We start from the raw sequence: 15,268 nt of genomic DNA, 5'->3' as shown, positions 1-15,268 counted from the left end.
CAGCAGCAGATTATGTCGGAATTATCATTGGCGACGCTCCTCACAGTAAAAATGCAGTCGATTTGAGGATGTTATGTTATGGACTGGATTTTACCATTTTGCTTCACTGATGCCGCTTAAAAGGCCTAAAAAATCAACATAATTTAATGAGCTCCAACACAATAGCTGCATTGGAAAATATGCTTACGAATGATGACATAACCTGAATTTGTACATAAATTGGAACACACTTTAGTCTATCACCAGCCTATGTTAATGCTAAATGCTAACTTAAAGGTTAAACCTTAAAAAAAATATTGACAATAATATATTCTGGTTAATATAGCGTTAGCGTTAGTGGAATATGATTTAAGCAGCAAAATCTAGCAGTTTTTAACAAAATCAGAAGGCAGCCATTTTGCCACTTGCTGTCGAGTGAAATGACATCCAGTTGCTCAGGTAACAACCAATCACAGCTCAGCTTCCGAAAACAGGTGAGCTGTGATTGGTCGTTGCCTGAGCCCAGAGCAACTGTGATGTCATTGTCAGTCGACAGCTAATGGCAAAATGGCTGCCCCCGGAGATGGATTAAAAACGGCTGGATTTTGCTGAATAATTATATTCCACAAATCAAATATTATTAAGAATGTCATGTTTAGACTAGTGAGGTCACATATAACATATTGTTGTCAAGAAATGTTTAAGGTTGACTTCCCATTTAGATACACTAATACAGAATTATTGCATGCTAGTGTTTCACAGAGATAACATCAAAATGACAGTAAATACAGTATTTAAAAAAAACAACTAAACATTTGACCTAACTAAACATGATTTCTTGTGCTGCTTGACACGTATTATTACGCCGCTTTGCAAACTAGCATGGCCCACCTTTTGTAATCATCATTTTTAGCATAACGGTAATTTTTAGAAGTACAGATAATGAAGTGAAAGTTCAAAGTTGTCAGAAAGGTAAATGCGCAAGTACAGATACCTGAAAATTCTTCTTATTGTAGTACTCCCAACCAGTGTAGCACTTTCTATTAAGGATTGGATCGGTTTGCTGGTATGCGTATTCGACGTCATTGTAAGGAGGGTCAAAACAAGAAGGTAAGAGGTGAACAGGCGTGAGTGCCCTGCTGGGGGTGGGTGAAAGTGTTTTAGAGGAGGGCCGAGCAAGACCCTGATGACATCTCCAAACATGTCAGCAGCACACATTGGACAACACTGCCCTGCCCTCCGAACCAAAGCACACCATCGACAAGGGCAAAGCTGTTTTGTCTTGGCCTCGTCGCCAACCCATTGCACGTCGACCCCGTTTGAATGCTACCACTCACATCTTGTCATCCACTACTTTTTGGATAATCTTCCGCCATGACCCTCGAGCCTGTGATCCTCTCCTTGAGTGTTTTTCTCGTCACGCTGGCCGCTTTGAGCTCGAGCGGTCCTGTCAGGCCACCTGAGGGTCGTCCCCAGAGGCCTTCTCTCGTTGGAGATGCGCCTGACAATGCGCTGCTTGACGCGCAAGACTTTCTCAGCCATTTTCTGGAGACACTGAACCTCACGGGACAGAGGCAACTGGAGCAAAAGGCCCTGGCCTCCCCGAAGGAGCCACCGGAATACATGCTGGAACTCTTTGAGCGATTCGCCAACGACCGCACGGCTGTGCCCTCTGCCAACATTGTCCGCAGTTTCAAGAACGAAGGTACACACTCACATACATGAAAGAGGTTATAATACAGCAGATTGTATTTTTTTATTTTTATTTTATTTTTTTTTATATTAAGGAGCTTGATATACTATTTTGAAATTATATGACTTTTGCATTGGACTATCAGGAGTTGAAGTACCTCCAGGAGAGTCTATTGTAATGTACCTCACAAGACCTATTTCTTTGGTTTGGGAGGGTTCTCTGTGATCTGTTCCAAAGGATTCCAAGCTCTAAGTCAATAGTTAATGGTACAAAATTAGGTCCTTTGAGGCGAACACTGCATTATTTGTTTGGACCTTTTATCTGATATTGTAGGTACTGAAGAGGTATGTTCCCAAGCTTCAAAGTCAATGGTCGTGGTTCCAGAAACTGTTCCAGAAATGGTTCTAACTCTAAAGGTTTGGTTTGATATCAAAGACACTGAAGACACATATCTGGTAAACATGTATATGGTCTAAGAAGCACACTGAACAACTAGAAATAGAAGTAGAGTTGAGGTTTGGAGTCAATTTCTGTCCACTAGGGTACAATCTCTATTAATGAACTCGATCAGTCTAATTATTGGTTATGGTTAGGTTTATGGGACCATATCCAGTGTCTATAAGGTTTCCAACTGTCATGGTTCCAAAAGGAGCTTCTGTGAGGCCACCCATCGCCCCTTGGAAAAATAATTTTACCCCAAAATATTCCATGAACCACCAGTATACAATACAGTCTGTGTCAGGCTTCTTCACTCCTGGTCCTCAAGAGCCGGAATCCTGTAGGTTTGAGATGTTTCCGTCCTCCAACACAGCTGATTCTAAACCTCATGATTGTTATTAGGCTTCTGCAGAGCTTACTGATGAGCTGATTGGTCTGTGTTGGAGGACAGAAACATCTAAAACCTGCAGAACCCGGCTCTCAAAAACCAGGACTGAGGAAGCCTGCTCTAAGTTCTTCTGTGGCTGGGTGACATCTCCATTGACAAGTTGTTATACCTTGAAAGGTTTTAGCTGATTGTCTAGATAGAAGTGCAATGGGTCAAGAATGTAGAAGCAATTTCTTTGAGGGTACTCCCTCTTGGATAAGTCTTTGTCTTAGGTGTCAAATCCAGCTACAAGTTTTTTGAGATACTACTAGCTACTACTAGAAGTACCCACAAATGATTCTACTCTTGTTGCTTTGAGGGTCCCATCCTAAAGGACAAGCTGTTGTACTCCTCAAGGCACACTGAACCCTGTCCCAGTAGGCTAATTTATCTTTTCCAAAGATAGGGTTATGTTCCCATGTTGTACAAGTCAAGTATCAAGGGTGCAACAGCTTTGATGATAAGACCAACTGACAAGACTTTAAACCCTTAAAGATACACCATATTAAGGGATACTTTTCCAAAATTTTCAGATTCTTCCCCCTACGGAGTGACAATCAGGGGTTTAAGAACACATTCCTTGCTCTTCAACATCTCGATGCCCCTCCACGAGCAGATCATCACAGCAGAGCTTCGCCTTTTCATCCTCGTCCAGAGAGCCCAAAGACCCTTTGCCGGCCTTGAGTGCCAGGTGACCATTTACAAAGTGCATGATGGCGTCGTTTGGACCAGGGAGGTCGGGAAACAGGTGAGAAGGCGGCATCAGGAAGAGGAGTCCAAGGATCTGGAGGAACTGCTGACGAAGCGCATCACTGCCAAAGATAGCAGCTGGGTGTCCTTGGACCTGACTCATGCGGTTGCGCTCTGGCGGAAGTACGGCCAAGCGACGCACAAGCTGCAGGTCCGCGTTGCCATCTTGGTGCCTGAGGAGGCAGTCACATGGGACGAGGGTGAGGTCATCGTTGACATTGAGCGAAACACAGATGGGAAACACAACGCGGTGATGATCGTTTTCTCAGACGAGCCCAACAAAGGCGATAACGTGTATGACAATGTCCGTACCGAGAACACAGAACCGAATCCGTTCCGGCCGTTTGTTAACCATAACCGAGACGAGCTGAAGCTCCTCTACGAAACCCCTGCTCGGATCCGCCGTGGTCTCAAGGGCGAAACCTGCAAGAGAACTCCGCTGTTTGTGGATTTCAAAGACATCGGCTGGGATACGTGGATTATCCAGCCGGTGGGCTACGAGGCCTACATGTGCAACGGACTGTGCGGCCCGCCCATGACCTCCGAGGTCTCGCCCACCAAACATGCCATCGTGCAGACACTGCTCAGTGTTAAGAGTCCGGAGAGGGCATCGCGTGCCTGCTGTGTCCCCACTAAGCTGGAGCCCATCTCGCTCCTTTATTACGATAATGGGGTGATCACCTTCAACCACAAATATGAGGGCATGGTAGTGGCAGAGTGTGGCTGTAGATAGTGACGCACATACGCAGGCGCACACACTCACACAGAGATAGAGACTGTGCACCGATGGATTCTAACATAGGCCTGTTGTATCCACACATAGTCACACTTTAACGATGATATTATGTGGTGTAAATTGTATAAATGCAAATCCCAGTTATTATTTAATATTATGTAATATTTGTTTTATTTTATTAGCATAATGTTTAGACCAGTGAACTACTATACTGTGAGAGATTACATAACTATTCAGGATCATGTTTTTGTTTTGTTTTTTTACAAAATTGGCATCAGGCCAAAACTTCCTATGTCCAAATTTGGTATTTGAATACATTTGATAGAATGTATCTATTGATTGCCGCTCGCCTGACAACCTTAATCCCCCTCATCCCCTCTTGCATCACATGCCTGACGGGCCTCTCTGCCCGCTGCCATGCCACCGCGATAACGAGGTGTCAGAGCCTGGAGTCTTGTGGGCCGTCACTCAGGCCGGGACGCCGCTCCAAGTGGCAACGTTTGTGAGAGGGTGGTGTCAGATTCCTGGTCCCCAACGCCAGCGTTCTTTCGGCGACCCCGCCGTCAGGTTGACCTCGGAGCCCTCCCGCTTACTTTTTCGGACTCAGCTCCCGTACGCCGCCTCAACCTTATCGAGGCCCCCAGCAACCGTACAAATGGAAAAAAAAAATATGTGGCACATCATCACTTGACTTCGGCTGTTAACAGTCGGAAGTAGATAACAACAATGGTGGAATAACAGTGGAAACAATGGAGGATCCAAGTAGATGCCAGCTGTATTGGATCTCAACCCAAGGCACATTCAAAGTAAACCTGATGTTATATTTCCATTGAAAAGTGCTACTTTTGAATCCAAGTTCTGAGATTGGAGATTGAATCTTTCCTTGTTGTGTGGAGTTTGCATGTTCATCCTCCCACATTCCAAAAACCCGTTAGGTTCATTGAAGACGCACAATTTTCCAGAGGTGTGAATGGTTTGTGTCGAATCCAGGGTGGCTTCTTGCCCACAAGTCAGCTGGGATAGGCTCCAGCTCACTTATCGAGAACAAGTGCTCTAGCACGGCAGACAAGTGCTTTCGCACCTCTGCCACACAGTTTTAAGTTCTGGATTTGAGTCTTGACTCCAGGCATGACACCAAGTGTGTCGTGAGAGATCATTAGGGAGGAAATTATCCAATTAAACTTAATTAATCAGAAAATTATGAATTAATTTGAACGTATGTCTTTGTTGATCTGTCTTTGCCTGCTATGTATAGTGACAGGCAGAACAATGAAATGCTTGTCCAGGTCCATCAGAAGGTACAATAAATGTGATTATCCGCCTCTTGCCATCCATGGAGCAGAATAAGTATTATTGCAAAATACTTTGTGCTCAGTTAAACAAGGCCTAGATTTCACACTGAGTCAATTTGTGAGTAAATTGAGGCACGATTATCATTGTTTCAGAATTCACAATTCATTCATATTTTTGAAATTTTAGCTTGGTTGTGCACCATAAAGTTTTTCTAATGTTAACCGTGTACTCAGTAAAGGTTGGGGAACACTGTTCGAAAGCAGATTGATGGATTAACACTTTCCCAAAAGGAAGCACTTATTTTCACATAAAAAAAAAAAAAATAATTTGGATTATTTATATGTATATTGGTACACATTAATGCTGGGGGAAATTGTGGTAAAAGACGGTTTGAAAGCTTGTTTGGTTAATCCTAAAGGGAATAAACAAAAACCGTATTTTGAGTTGTGTGCAGTGTTTTTTCGATAAACATGAGGGCTTGTGCTGTTTTGGACGCATGCGCATTGGTTACGTTTATGGGGCGGGGAGGAATGTGTTTATTTTCGTTGCTGTACCTGGTTAGCTTGTGTTGCTGCTGTTAGCTTATCCGACCGCTCCTACGAGTCGCCATTTACCGGTACAACCTGGGCGATAGATAAAACCACTCTCTGGACACTCGAAACAACAGCCACGCAGTAACCGGCCAGCTAAGAACCATCACTGAAAGAAAGGTTAGTGAGCTCCAAATTTGCTTTTAGCTTAGCTTGATAGCAAGCTAATCGTTACCCTGCGACACCCCAATGAGTATTTTTTTAAACTACTTGTTTGTACGCTTCGTTTCAGACACAGCTATGTTTAATGACTTTCGCCCTGTAAGAATACGACTTAGTTTGTATTCGGCGTGGGTTGTGTTTTACAACTGAAGCGCTGTTAATGTAAACCAAGACGGGCCTTAGAAAAGCCACTGCTACCCCACGAGCTTAATTTAAATGTCTAATAATGTGACTCCATGGGACGACTTTATGTGAAAATCCTGTAATTGTGTTTAACAAGACTACCAATAGTTACCTGTAGATATGCTAACTTAATGGGTAACAACGTGTCCTAAAAATGTTCTGAACTTAATATTATTTAGTAAATATATAGCGTCCGCCATGTTAGAGGACAATTAGATTTTTTTTTTTTTTATGCGTTACTATACATTCAATGGACACTTCATTAGGTACATCTGCATTGTGTGCTGTTTTATGGTTAAGTCACACTACAGGAGAAGAGGGTCAGAAAAGTCAGTGTAGTTCATGGACAAATATATCAGTATTGATTGACACCGCCATAAGATGAAGTTACTACTGTAGTCTTTTTATTATTAGAGTCCTGTAATACAATGAGTGAACCCTTTCTATTATTGCATTCCCAATTCTACACCTTAGCACTTTGCGCTTGATGGAGGACGAGCCGAGTCTAAAATAAAGTGCATTACAGTAACCAGCTGAGATGTATGCATGGGCCCCAGGGACCAAACACCTTAACTTCTGTTTCCTTGTCATTGAAATTGCAGACGTTCAGTGCCATCCAGGCTATGATTTCCTCCAGACAAGACTTTCTTAGCACCAGCGTTTGTGATAATTCGTAATGTTAGGAAGGTTTTTGCCGTAATTTAGGAGTAACTAATCAATATGATTTTACAGCCTCTGTGTTCTTTCACATACATCTGAATAATTCACTCGTGCTGCAGCTTTCGACACCAGCTTTGTATCGACTGTAAGGCCTCACTGGCGACAAAGAGAGAGAGCGAGCGAGCGAGCCTCCCTGAAGGCTGAAACCCAAAGAGTAGGATGTCCATCGCCAACACCCCCACGAGCAATGACGCCTGCCTCAGCATCGTGCACAGCCTGATGTGCCACAGACAAGGCGGGGAGAGCGAGAGCTTCGCCAAGCGAGCCATCGAAAGCCTGGTCAAAAAGCTAAAGGAGAAGAAGGATGAGCTGGACTCCCTCATCACGGCCATCACCACCAACGGAGCGCATCCCAGCAAGTGCGTCACCATACAGCGCACTTTGGACGGACGCCTACAGGTGCATATCGTAACGAGTAAACCGTTCTTATTATGGCTTTGCTTAACTTATAACACAGATGTTTTTGTTTTAGGTCGCGGGACGTAAAGGTTTCCCACACGTTGTCTACGCGCGACTGTGGCGGTGGCCCGATTTGCACAAGAACGAGTTAAAACACGTCAAATATTGCCAATATGCCTTTGACCTGAAATGTGACAACGTCTGTGTCAATCCATATCATTACGAGAGAGTGGTCTCACCAGGCATCGGTAGGTTTGCACACTTAAACCAAAAAATAAATAAATACAAAAAAAGTCAAATTACTTGAGTATTCAATGGAATATCTCACTTGTGTATAAGTGTAAAGTAAAAAAAAAAAAGTCAAAACAATATAAACTGTAGATATGTTGATTTCTCATATGACGGCTTGCATTTTAGAGAATAATTTTGCTAAAAATCCAGATTTATTCATATTAGGAATTTAGCTATATGGCTGTGTTTTAGGCTAATGGCATTGCTGCTGTTTGGCAGAATAAAATTCCAATAATCGATTAATCAACTGATTCATTTAAATTATAAATTGAATAAAATAACTTCTGTTTTGGTCCCTTAAGGCTTAAAAGATATAAATTACAGGCAGAAAATATGACTCTTTTGTAATAATTTGTTCTTTACTATTTTTTTCTTTACTCCAAAAGAGGGAGAAAAATCAACAAAAATCGGCTGATAATCTTTTTTCCAGATTTTTTTTGAATGGGAGAATGTTTGAATGTGCTAATGTTTTAAAGAGAGTTGGGCGGGGGAAAAAATCAGATGATCATGCCGATTAAAAAAAAAAAAAAAAAAAGAATAAATAAATAAATAGCTAAATAAATAAATACATAAATAAATGTTAATAAAAAGTAATCTTTTGGGCCCCTAGTTCAAATGTATATTGTGACAATTGCTAATTTAGCGTCACAGTAATCCAAATTCCTTCAGCTTATTTTTATTTTTATTTTTAATTTTTTTTAAAATCAAACATGGCGTCATGCATTTTCTCTCTTTCTTTGCAGACCTATCAGGACTGACACTTTCAAACACAGGTAAGTTGTTTGACATATTCTTTTGTGCCCGTTCTCGATGAAGCCAATCTTCAGCGCGCTTGTTGTTCATGCTCACCAGGTCCGCTCATGGTGAAGGACGAGTACGACTACGACAACCAGCAACCTCACCCCAGCGCCGACAGCCACCTGCAGACCATCCAGCATCCTCCGTCCCGGCCCAGCCCACCAGACGTCTTCGGTAGCCCGACGCTACTCGTGCCGCCGGAGGGCAGCGGCTCGGCTTCAACCTCCGCCTTCTCCACCATCAGCGCGGGACCCTCAAGTGAGGCCCGAGTGTTCTTCGGGAGTCAACCGGTAGGATTGTCTTGAGTGAGTGACAACTTTTACATTTGCAGATTCCAATTCCAACTGGAGCAGAAACAACGGCTTCACGCCCGCGGTGCCGCCGCAACAAAATGGCCACCTACAGCACCATACGCCCATGACTCACACAGGCCATTACTGTACGTATGTGGACGTGCTCCCTATGTGTAGTCTTTATTTTGCTCAAGATATTTAAAAAGTATATTCGGCGAGTGGAATCATTACCCAAATGAACATGTTATTGTTATTATTATTATTATTATTATTATTATTATTATTATTATTATTATTATTATTATTATTATTATTATTATTTTATTTTATTTTATTTTATTTTTAAAAAAAAATTATTTTATTATTTATTTATTTTTTCCCCTTTCCCCTTTCTTATGATTCCGGCAGGGTCTGTTAGCAATGAAATAGCATTCCAGCCGCCGATATCCAACCACCCAGGTGAGTTATTCTATCAGCCATATTCCCCTCGTAACATTTGAGCTATCCTCAACTAATTTCCCCTGCTTGCTGGTTTGTGGCAGCTCCAGATTACTGGTGCTCCATCGCGTACTTTGAGATGGACGTCCAAGTCGGCGAGACGTTCAAGGTTCCCTCCACGTGCCCCATAGTGACGGTGGACGGTTACGTGGACCCGTCCGGAGGAGACCGCTTCTGCCTGGGCCAGCTCAGCAACGTCCACAGGACGGAAAACATCGAGAGGGCTAGGTACTTGACCACATTTTTAAAATAAAGAAATTGTGAATTTTCCGTAGATTATAACTAGGGGTGTCAAAATTAGTGCATTTAATTTTAATGTTCCTTTAACACCACAGAATTTTTTTTTAACACACAATTAATTGCTTGAAAAGCCTGGACTGGGGGAATTCCAGTCGCAACGCAGCAGACACATCCACATAAAAATTTAGCAGTAAAAACTTCATAATAATGCATATATTTTTGGAGACTGGGGTCAAGTTGTATAATTTCACAAGTTACTTCATGTTAAAGATTAGATGGCTCCTAATATGACAAGAAAAATGCACTGAGCTGTCACCGTCTTACAAATGCAATTATGCCATCTAGTGGCAGAAAAATGACCAACACAAATCAATATCACTTTTTTTTTTTTTTTTTTTACAGTACAGTGCATAATTTTAATGTTAACTAAATTTGATGAATTATTGTGAAATTACTGTATCTGACTAAAATATGCAGCCATATTTCTTAGTTTAACTTTTTTTTTTCCACTTTTTCGAAAAAAAGAATATTTTACTGTATATTTTATTGTACTTTTAAAACGGCTATAAAATTTGCGATTAATCGTGAGTTAACTATACTATAAGTCATGCAATTAACTACGATTAAAAATTTAAATTGCCTGACACCCCTAATTAAAACTGTCAGACGTTCTCAAGAAAAGGCCTTTGACAGCCTCGCCACTTCCTTATTCTGACTCGGCCGCCGCGCGTCGCCTGACCTTATCGAGGTCCCTGGCAACTGTACAAATAATACAATAGCACATCATCACTTAACTGGAGCTGTTAACAGCCGGAAGCAGATAACGGCAATGGTGGAATATAACTCCTCTCAGTAGGCTAAGTGTGTCAGGTGGATGTCAACTATGATTGTTTAAAATCCAATACACATTCAGAGTAATGCTGTTGTTTTCTCCTCTTAAAATGCCATTTTGAATCACCGTATTTTCTGGACTAAAAGTCACTTTTTTTTTTTCATATTTTGTCTGTTCCTGCGACTTAAACTCAGATGTGACTTGTATATGTTAAAATTAGAGCTAAGACTAAGATAAAAACTAACTATCATGAAAAAAAAAAAAATATTACAACTGTGGCAACTATTTTATGAGCCATTAAAAAGTCCCTAATAATGTCTTTTTTTTTTTTTTGCTTTGCTGCTCAGGCTCCACATCGGCAAAGGCGTGCAGCTGGAGTGCAAAGGCGAAGGAGACGTGTGGGTGCGCTGCTTGAGCGATCACGCCGTGTTCGTGCAGAGCTATTACTTGGATCGAGAGGCGGGGCGCGCCCCCGGGGACGCCGTGCACAAAATCTACCCCAGCGCTTACATCAAGGTGAGGCGAGAGGCTCGCTCATTCGCCGATGTCCGCTCTAGAGCTCGCTCAAGCTGCCGGCGTTTGTCTCCGCCAGGTGTTTGACCTGCGTCAGTGCCACCGGCAGATGCAGCAGCAGGCCGCCACGGCCCAAGCGGCGGCGGCGGCCCAGGCGGCGGCGGTGGCCGGGAATATACCCGGCCCGGGTTCCGTGGGCGGCATCGCTCCCGCCATCAGTAAGTGTGTTAGTTATTGGATCATTCCCTGATAAGTCTTCATATTTCCATTCACAATCATCGCCACTTGGTGTCCCTCAAGGCTCCTCGCTTGGTCCCTTTTGTTCACCATACAGTAGTACACATTACAGATTGTAAGATTTTAAGAAATTATAGATAAATACGATACAACATTGAGTCAAGAGTCTTGTGAATATTTATTGCATTAATTTAGCAGTTTTTTTGGCATTCAGAAGACAATTTTACATGTGCATTTAGCACAGAGAATAGAATTAATTAAATTCATTAATCACAGTTAAATTGATTAGAAATTAAGACTGAATTACTATTGAAATGAAAAAAATAATACAATTAGCATTTCTATTTTAGAAATATTGTAATTTAAAATAATTCTAACTAATGAATAAAAATAATAGAATTATTTTAATGTTTCATATGCATTTGAATAGGTTTGTCTGCGGCGGCCGGCATCGGCGTAGACGACCTACGCCGGCTGTGCATCCTGCGCATGAGCTTCGTCAAGGGCTGGGGGCCCGACTACCCACGGCAGAGCATCAAGGAGACGCCCTGCTGGATCGAGATCCACCTCCATCGCGCTCTGCAGCTGCTGGACGAGGTGCTGCACACCATGCCCATTGCGGACCCCCAGCCTTTGGACTAAAGATGTCGTCACAGGAACGTACTCGGAAGGCCCGGGTGCCCGAAGAGGACTGCGGTGGCGCTACAAGGTCGGGCGGTAGGAGTTAGAAACGAGGACCTGTGTTCGCCGGTGTAATGCAGTGACGCCGTGAGCGCTGCGATATACCGGAGTCACGCCGCTTTACGTACTGACAACACAAGTCAGGATTTTTAACTGAATGGAAGAAAGCATCCGTTCTCGTACCAAAATGAATTAGAATATGGTGCATATATTTTCGCAGTTGAGTCCACAAAGTGAAAATATTTAATTTTATTTCACTCTTTGAATTCAACTACTGAAATGTTTTTCCACCATATTTCAAATGACAGCAATGCAGCTGTTTATCCAGTATTTGGTTGCCCATTTCCTCGGCGGGGGCTTCATGCTTCAACTTTGCAGTCTTCTCCCTCTGCCCTCACCCACCGTGAACATTTAATCCGACTACTTAGCTTCAGTCGGAGTCTGCTGCTTTTGCTGCTGTTGGTCCAGTCGTCCTTCATCAGCTCTCTCCAGACGGTCTCACGTAAGTGGAGTTTTCCACCTCTGTTAAATTATGTTCTGATGTTTTTGTTTGTTTGTTTGTTTGTTTTTTTTCCCTTCAACTCTAAAAGTCACCTCAAGTCATTTTTTGGTTGTGATCAGACCTGTGATAATGTTTGTAAGAGTCGTCTTTTAAATGAGTTGCCCATAATACTTAAATTTTTTAAATAATATAGTTGGTCATCTCATGCTGGTTGCGGGGACATCCTCTGTTTACGACGGTTCCGACATGCATCATTTTGATATCACAAGCGATGAAATACCGTAGCAGCACAAGAAGGCATAATCAGCTAGTTATTTTAAAAAAAAATTCTATTTATATTGATGGCCTTGATATAAATTTATACTGTAATTGTGACAAACACTGCATTTGGCAATGCAGTATAATTAAGTACAGCGCATTCCCTCCTATTTTCAAATCCAGGTTACGTTGTTGCACTGCAAATGGAACTCCGTCGTAAATCCAGGGACCCCCAGTACCTGCTGATGAGGAGACCGAAGGGAGTAACACCCCCAAAACAAACAACTGACAGGCTGCGTTGAACTGTAAGGCCAATTGGTAATTTCCAGATTTCAACCCTAAAAAGCATGCATGAGACCTGAAAGAATGTACAAAATTGAAGGATGGCTCCTAATAGGGACCTTTACATACAGTTTGGGAGAATAGATTTGTTCATAATCCTGACAAGTAACCACAATTCATGAAAGCTTATTGTGTTTTTATAAATTGGGCCATATCATAATAATATCAAATTTTACCAGAAAAGTTCCACTACTTTCAGTTTAACAGGGGGTCTTGAGTTTTTATCATTGCGGTTTCAAGGTTGTGTTTGCTATGAACACGTTTGCTGGGCGACATGAAAATTTGTCGAACACCTCAGTTTTTTTTTTAATATTTATATTTGTTTTTTTTTTGTTTTGTTTTTTAAATAATTAGTGTAAACTATGAATTTACTACTGTGCTAGTGATAAAGCATCTTTCCAACTTGGGAGTAGCATCATTGGATGAGCTACCTGGCATCACATGCCAAGACCCAAAATTTGTCTTGGCTGTGAATGATGCAGCGTTACAATCCTTTGCATGTTCCCTCGGATAACATTTGACTCAGAGTAGTAACGACACGTACTCGTCTGAGTTCCAAACCATAATTTGTACATAAATCTGAATGTAGTTTATCGCTTACTTATTCTAATACAGCCAGGAAAGCCATAGTTTGTATGGAAAAGCTTCAAGGCCCAAATTATGACAATCAATTTCTTTTTTATAAAGTGTGGCGGTAAGTGAGCGTGGACCCGCTTGACTTGATTCTTGCTGCTTGCAATGCATAAAGTCCGCACCATCCCAAAGAGAACTGTGACAGGAAGTACAAGCTATATCCATGCTAAACGCAGTAAGGTTAACGTTGTGCCGAATGTTACCAAAATTGATTTTTTTTTTTTTAATTGCTTTTAGATATTTCGCTCAGCACTTGATAAAAACATTTTGTTATCCAGAACCGACAGCTATTGCAGTATTTTCTACTCATTTTTGTTACATCCGTGAACCACTCTGGTGCAAAAAAAAAAAAAAAAGAAGCTACTTCCAGCTTCTACCTTGCATCATAGGTGCATCATGAATTTGATATTAAGTGTTAATATGTATGAAAATGGTTGAATAAAATTTCATGGGCTGACAGCATTGTGTTAAGGTGCAGTTTATACACACAGGAGACGTGCGTTGGACAAGAAAACGTTTATTACTGCAAAGACAAAGTCACAAAATTGAAGGAGAGGGGAGAAAAAAACAACACTAAGCTAGCCTGAGCTGAGATCTGAAATATTCAGAAAAAAACAAACTACGTCTTTTTTTTCTTTTTTTTTAATAATAGTTTCTATATTCAGCAGTACGACACACTAAATCAATGTCTTTATAAATATAAAAGTTTTTATGCAAAATACAACGATACAAATCACCCTACACGCTTGCCAAGTCGAAAAGATATATGAGGAAAGAAACAGCACATGGGAAGAAAGACATGGAAATTATATGGATATATTAGATATTATACATGATGAAAAGAATAAAGATCCCCCCCAAATCTAATAATTAGGACAAATAAATATACCTTCACTTAGGGATATTTACATTTTTCTTTTCAATCTTGGCTTAATTGAGGAAATAAACAAAACAGAAAAAGCCTCCTGCCAAAACGCTTGTGCTTGCATTTGGGCGTGCTACAGATGAACTCACTAAGACGGTCCGATGGCACTTGGAAATATCCAAATACAAATCACAGCAAACAAATAAAATTCAAAAAGGAGCAACAGAAATCACCATCTTGAGAAATAAGGAAACAAAAATTGTACTTACAGCAATTTTTGTTGATCGTTCTGTACAATTAATTAAAAAGCTTCATCTACCACAACCATGAATTACTGTTATGAATAATAAATAATAATCCCATGCTGCCTCGGCCCTCCGTCGTCGCAACAAAATGTCTCTCGCTGGCGTCCATCTGTTGGGCTCGGGGGCGGGGCCAAGTTAAAGGCACTGGAGTCTTGCTGAGGGTCATGTGAAGCTGCCTGTTCTCAGTTTTTTTTTTTTTTTTTTTTTTTCTAACATTTTTCGTTGTGTTGGCAGCATTATAAAAATCGTCTGGCACTAAATTCTATCCAAAAAAAATAAAAAATTAACAAAATGTTTCTAGCAGCACAGACCAGAAAGCACTTGATGCTCCTAAAGCACATCCATACGATTTGAAGAAAGCAAAGCCATTTTTTTAGGCACATATACAAGTTTACCATCGACGTGTTGCGTATTTATACAACAAGAGCGAGTTGAGATTTACATTGAAAGCACTGAAATCCCCCTTTCAAAACTTTGTTTGGGCAAAGATCCAGTTTGATGATGCAAATCTCCGCCCGTTTCAACTAATTAACAGCAGTTTCCAACTAAACAAGTCAACAAAAGTCATTCCGCCGGCTCTTTCTGTACAGCAGTTGCACATTTATGGTTC

At 41.4% G+C, this 15,268-nt stretch overlaps 2 protein-coding genes across 2 annotated transcripts; both read left to right on the top strand.

The window, feature by feature from the left end:
* Window positions 1-1,353: 1,353 nt before the first annotated feature.
* Window positions 1,354-4,020, top strand: bmp10l (bone morphogenetic protein 10, like). The gene is made up of 2 exons (XM_077497891.1): window positions 1,354-1,684; window positions 3,071-4,020. Exons 1-2 carry the CDS (start codon window positions 1,354-1,356, stop codon window positions 4,018-4,020), a joined length of 1,281 nt encoding a protein of 426 aa, XP_077354017.1.
* A 1,800-nt stretch (window positions 4,021-5,820) lies between these two features.
* smad4a (SMAD family member 4a) lies at window positions 5,821-13,947 on the top strand. Its single transcript, XM_077496671.1, has 11 exons — window positions 5,821-6,026; window positions 7,031-7,370; window positions 7,444-7,618; window positions 8,405-8,434; window positions 8,514-8,717; window positions 8,791-8,898; window positions 9,161-9,211; window positions 9,295-9,478; window positions 10,670-10,838; window positions 10,915-11,053; window positions 11,503-13,947. Exons 2-11 carry the CDS (start codon window positions 7,131-7,133, stop codon window positions 11,712-11,714), a joined length of 1,512 nt encoding a protein of 503 aa, XP_077352797.1. The 5' UTR covers window positions 5,821-6,026; window positions 7,031-7,130; the 3' UTR covers window positions 11,715-13,947.
* Window positions 13,948-15,268: the final 1,321 nt, after the last annotated feature.

The sequence above is a fragment of the Festucalex cinctus genome, chromosome 15, assembly GCF_051991245.1.
Source record: "Festucalex cinctus isolate MCC-2025b chromosome 15, RoL_Fcin_1.0, whole genome shotgun sequence".
Lineage (NCBI taxonomy): Eukaryota > Metazoa > Chordata > Actinopteri > Syngnathiformes > Syngnathidae > Festucalex > Festucalex cinctus.
This window is presented reverse-complemented; position numbering and strand designations above follow the sequence as displayed.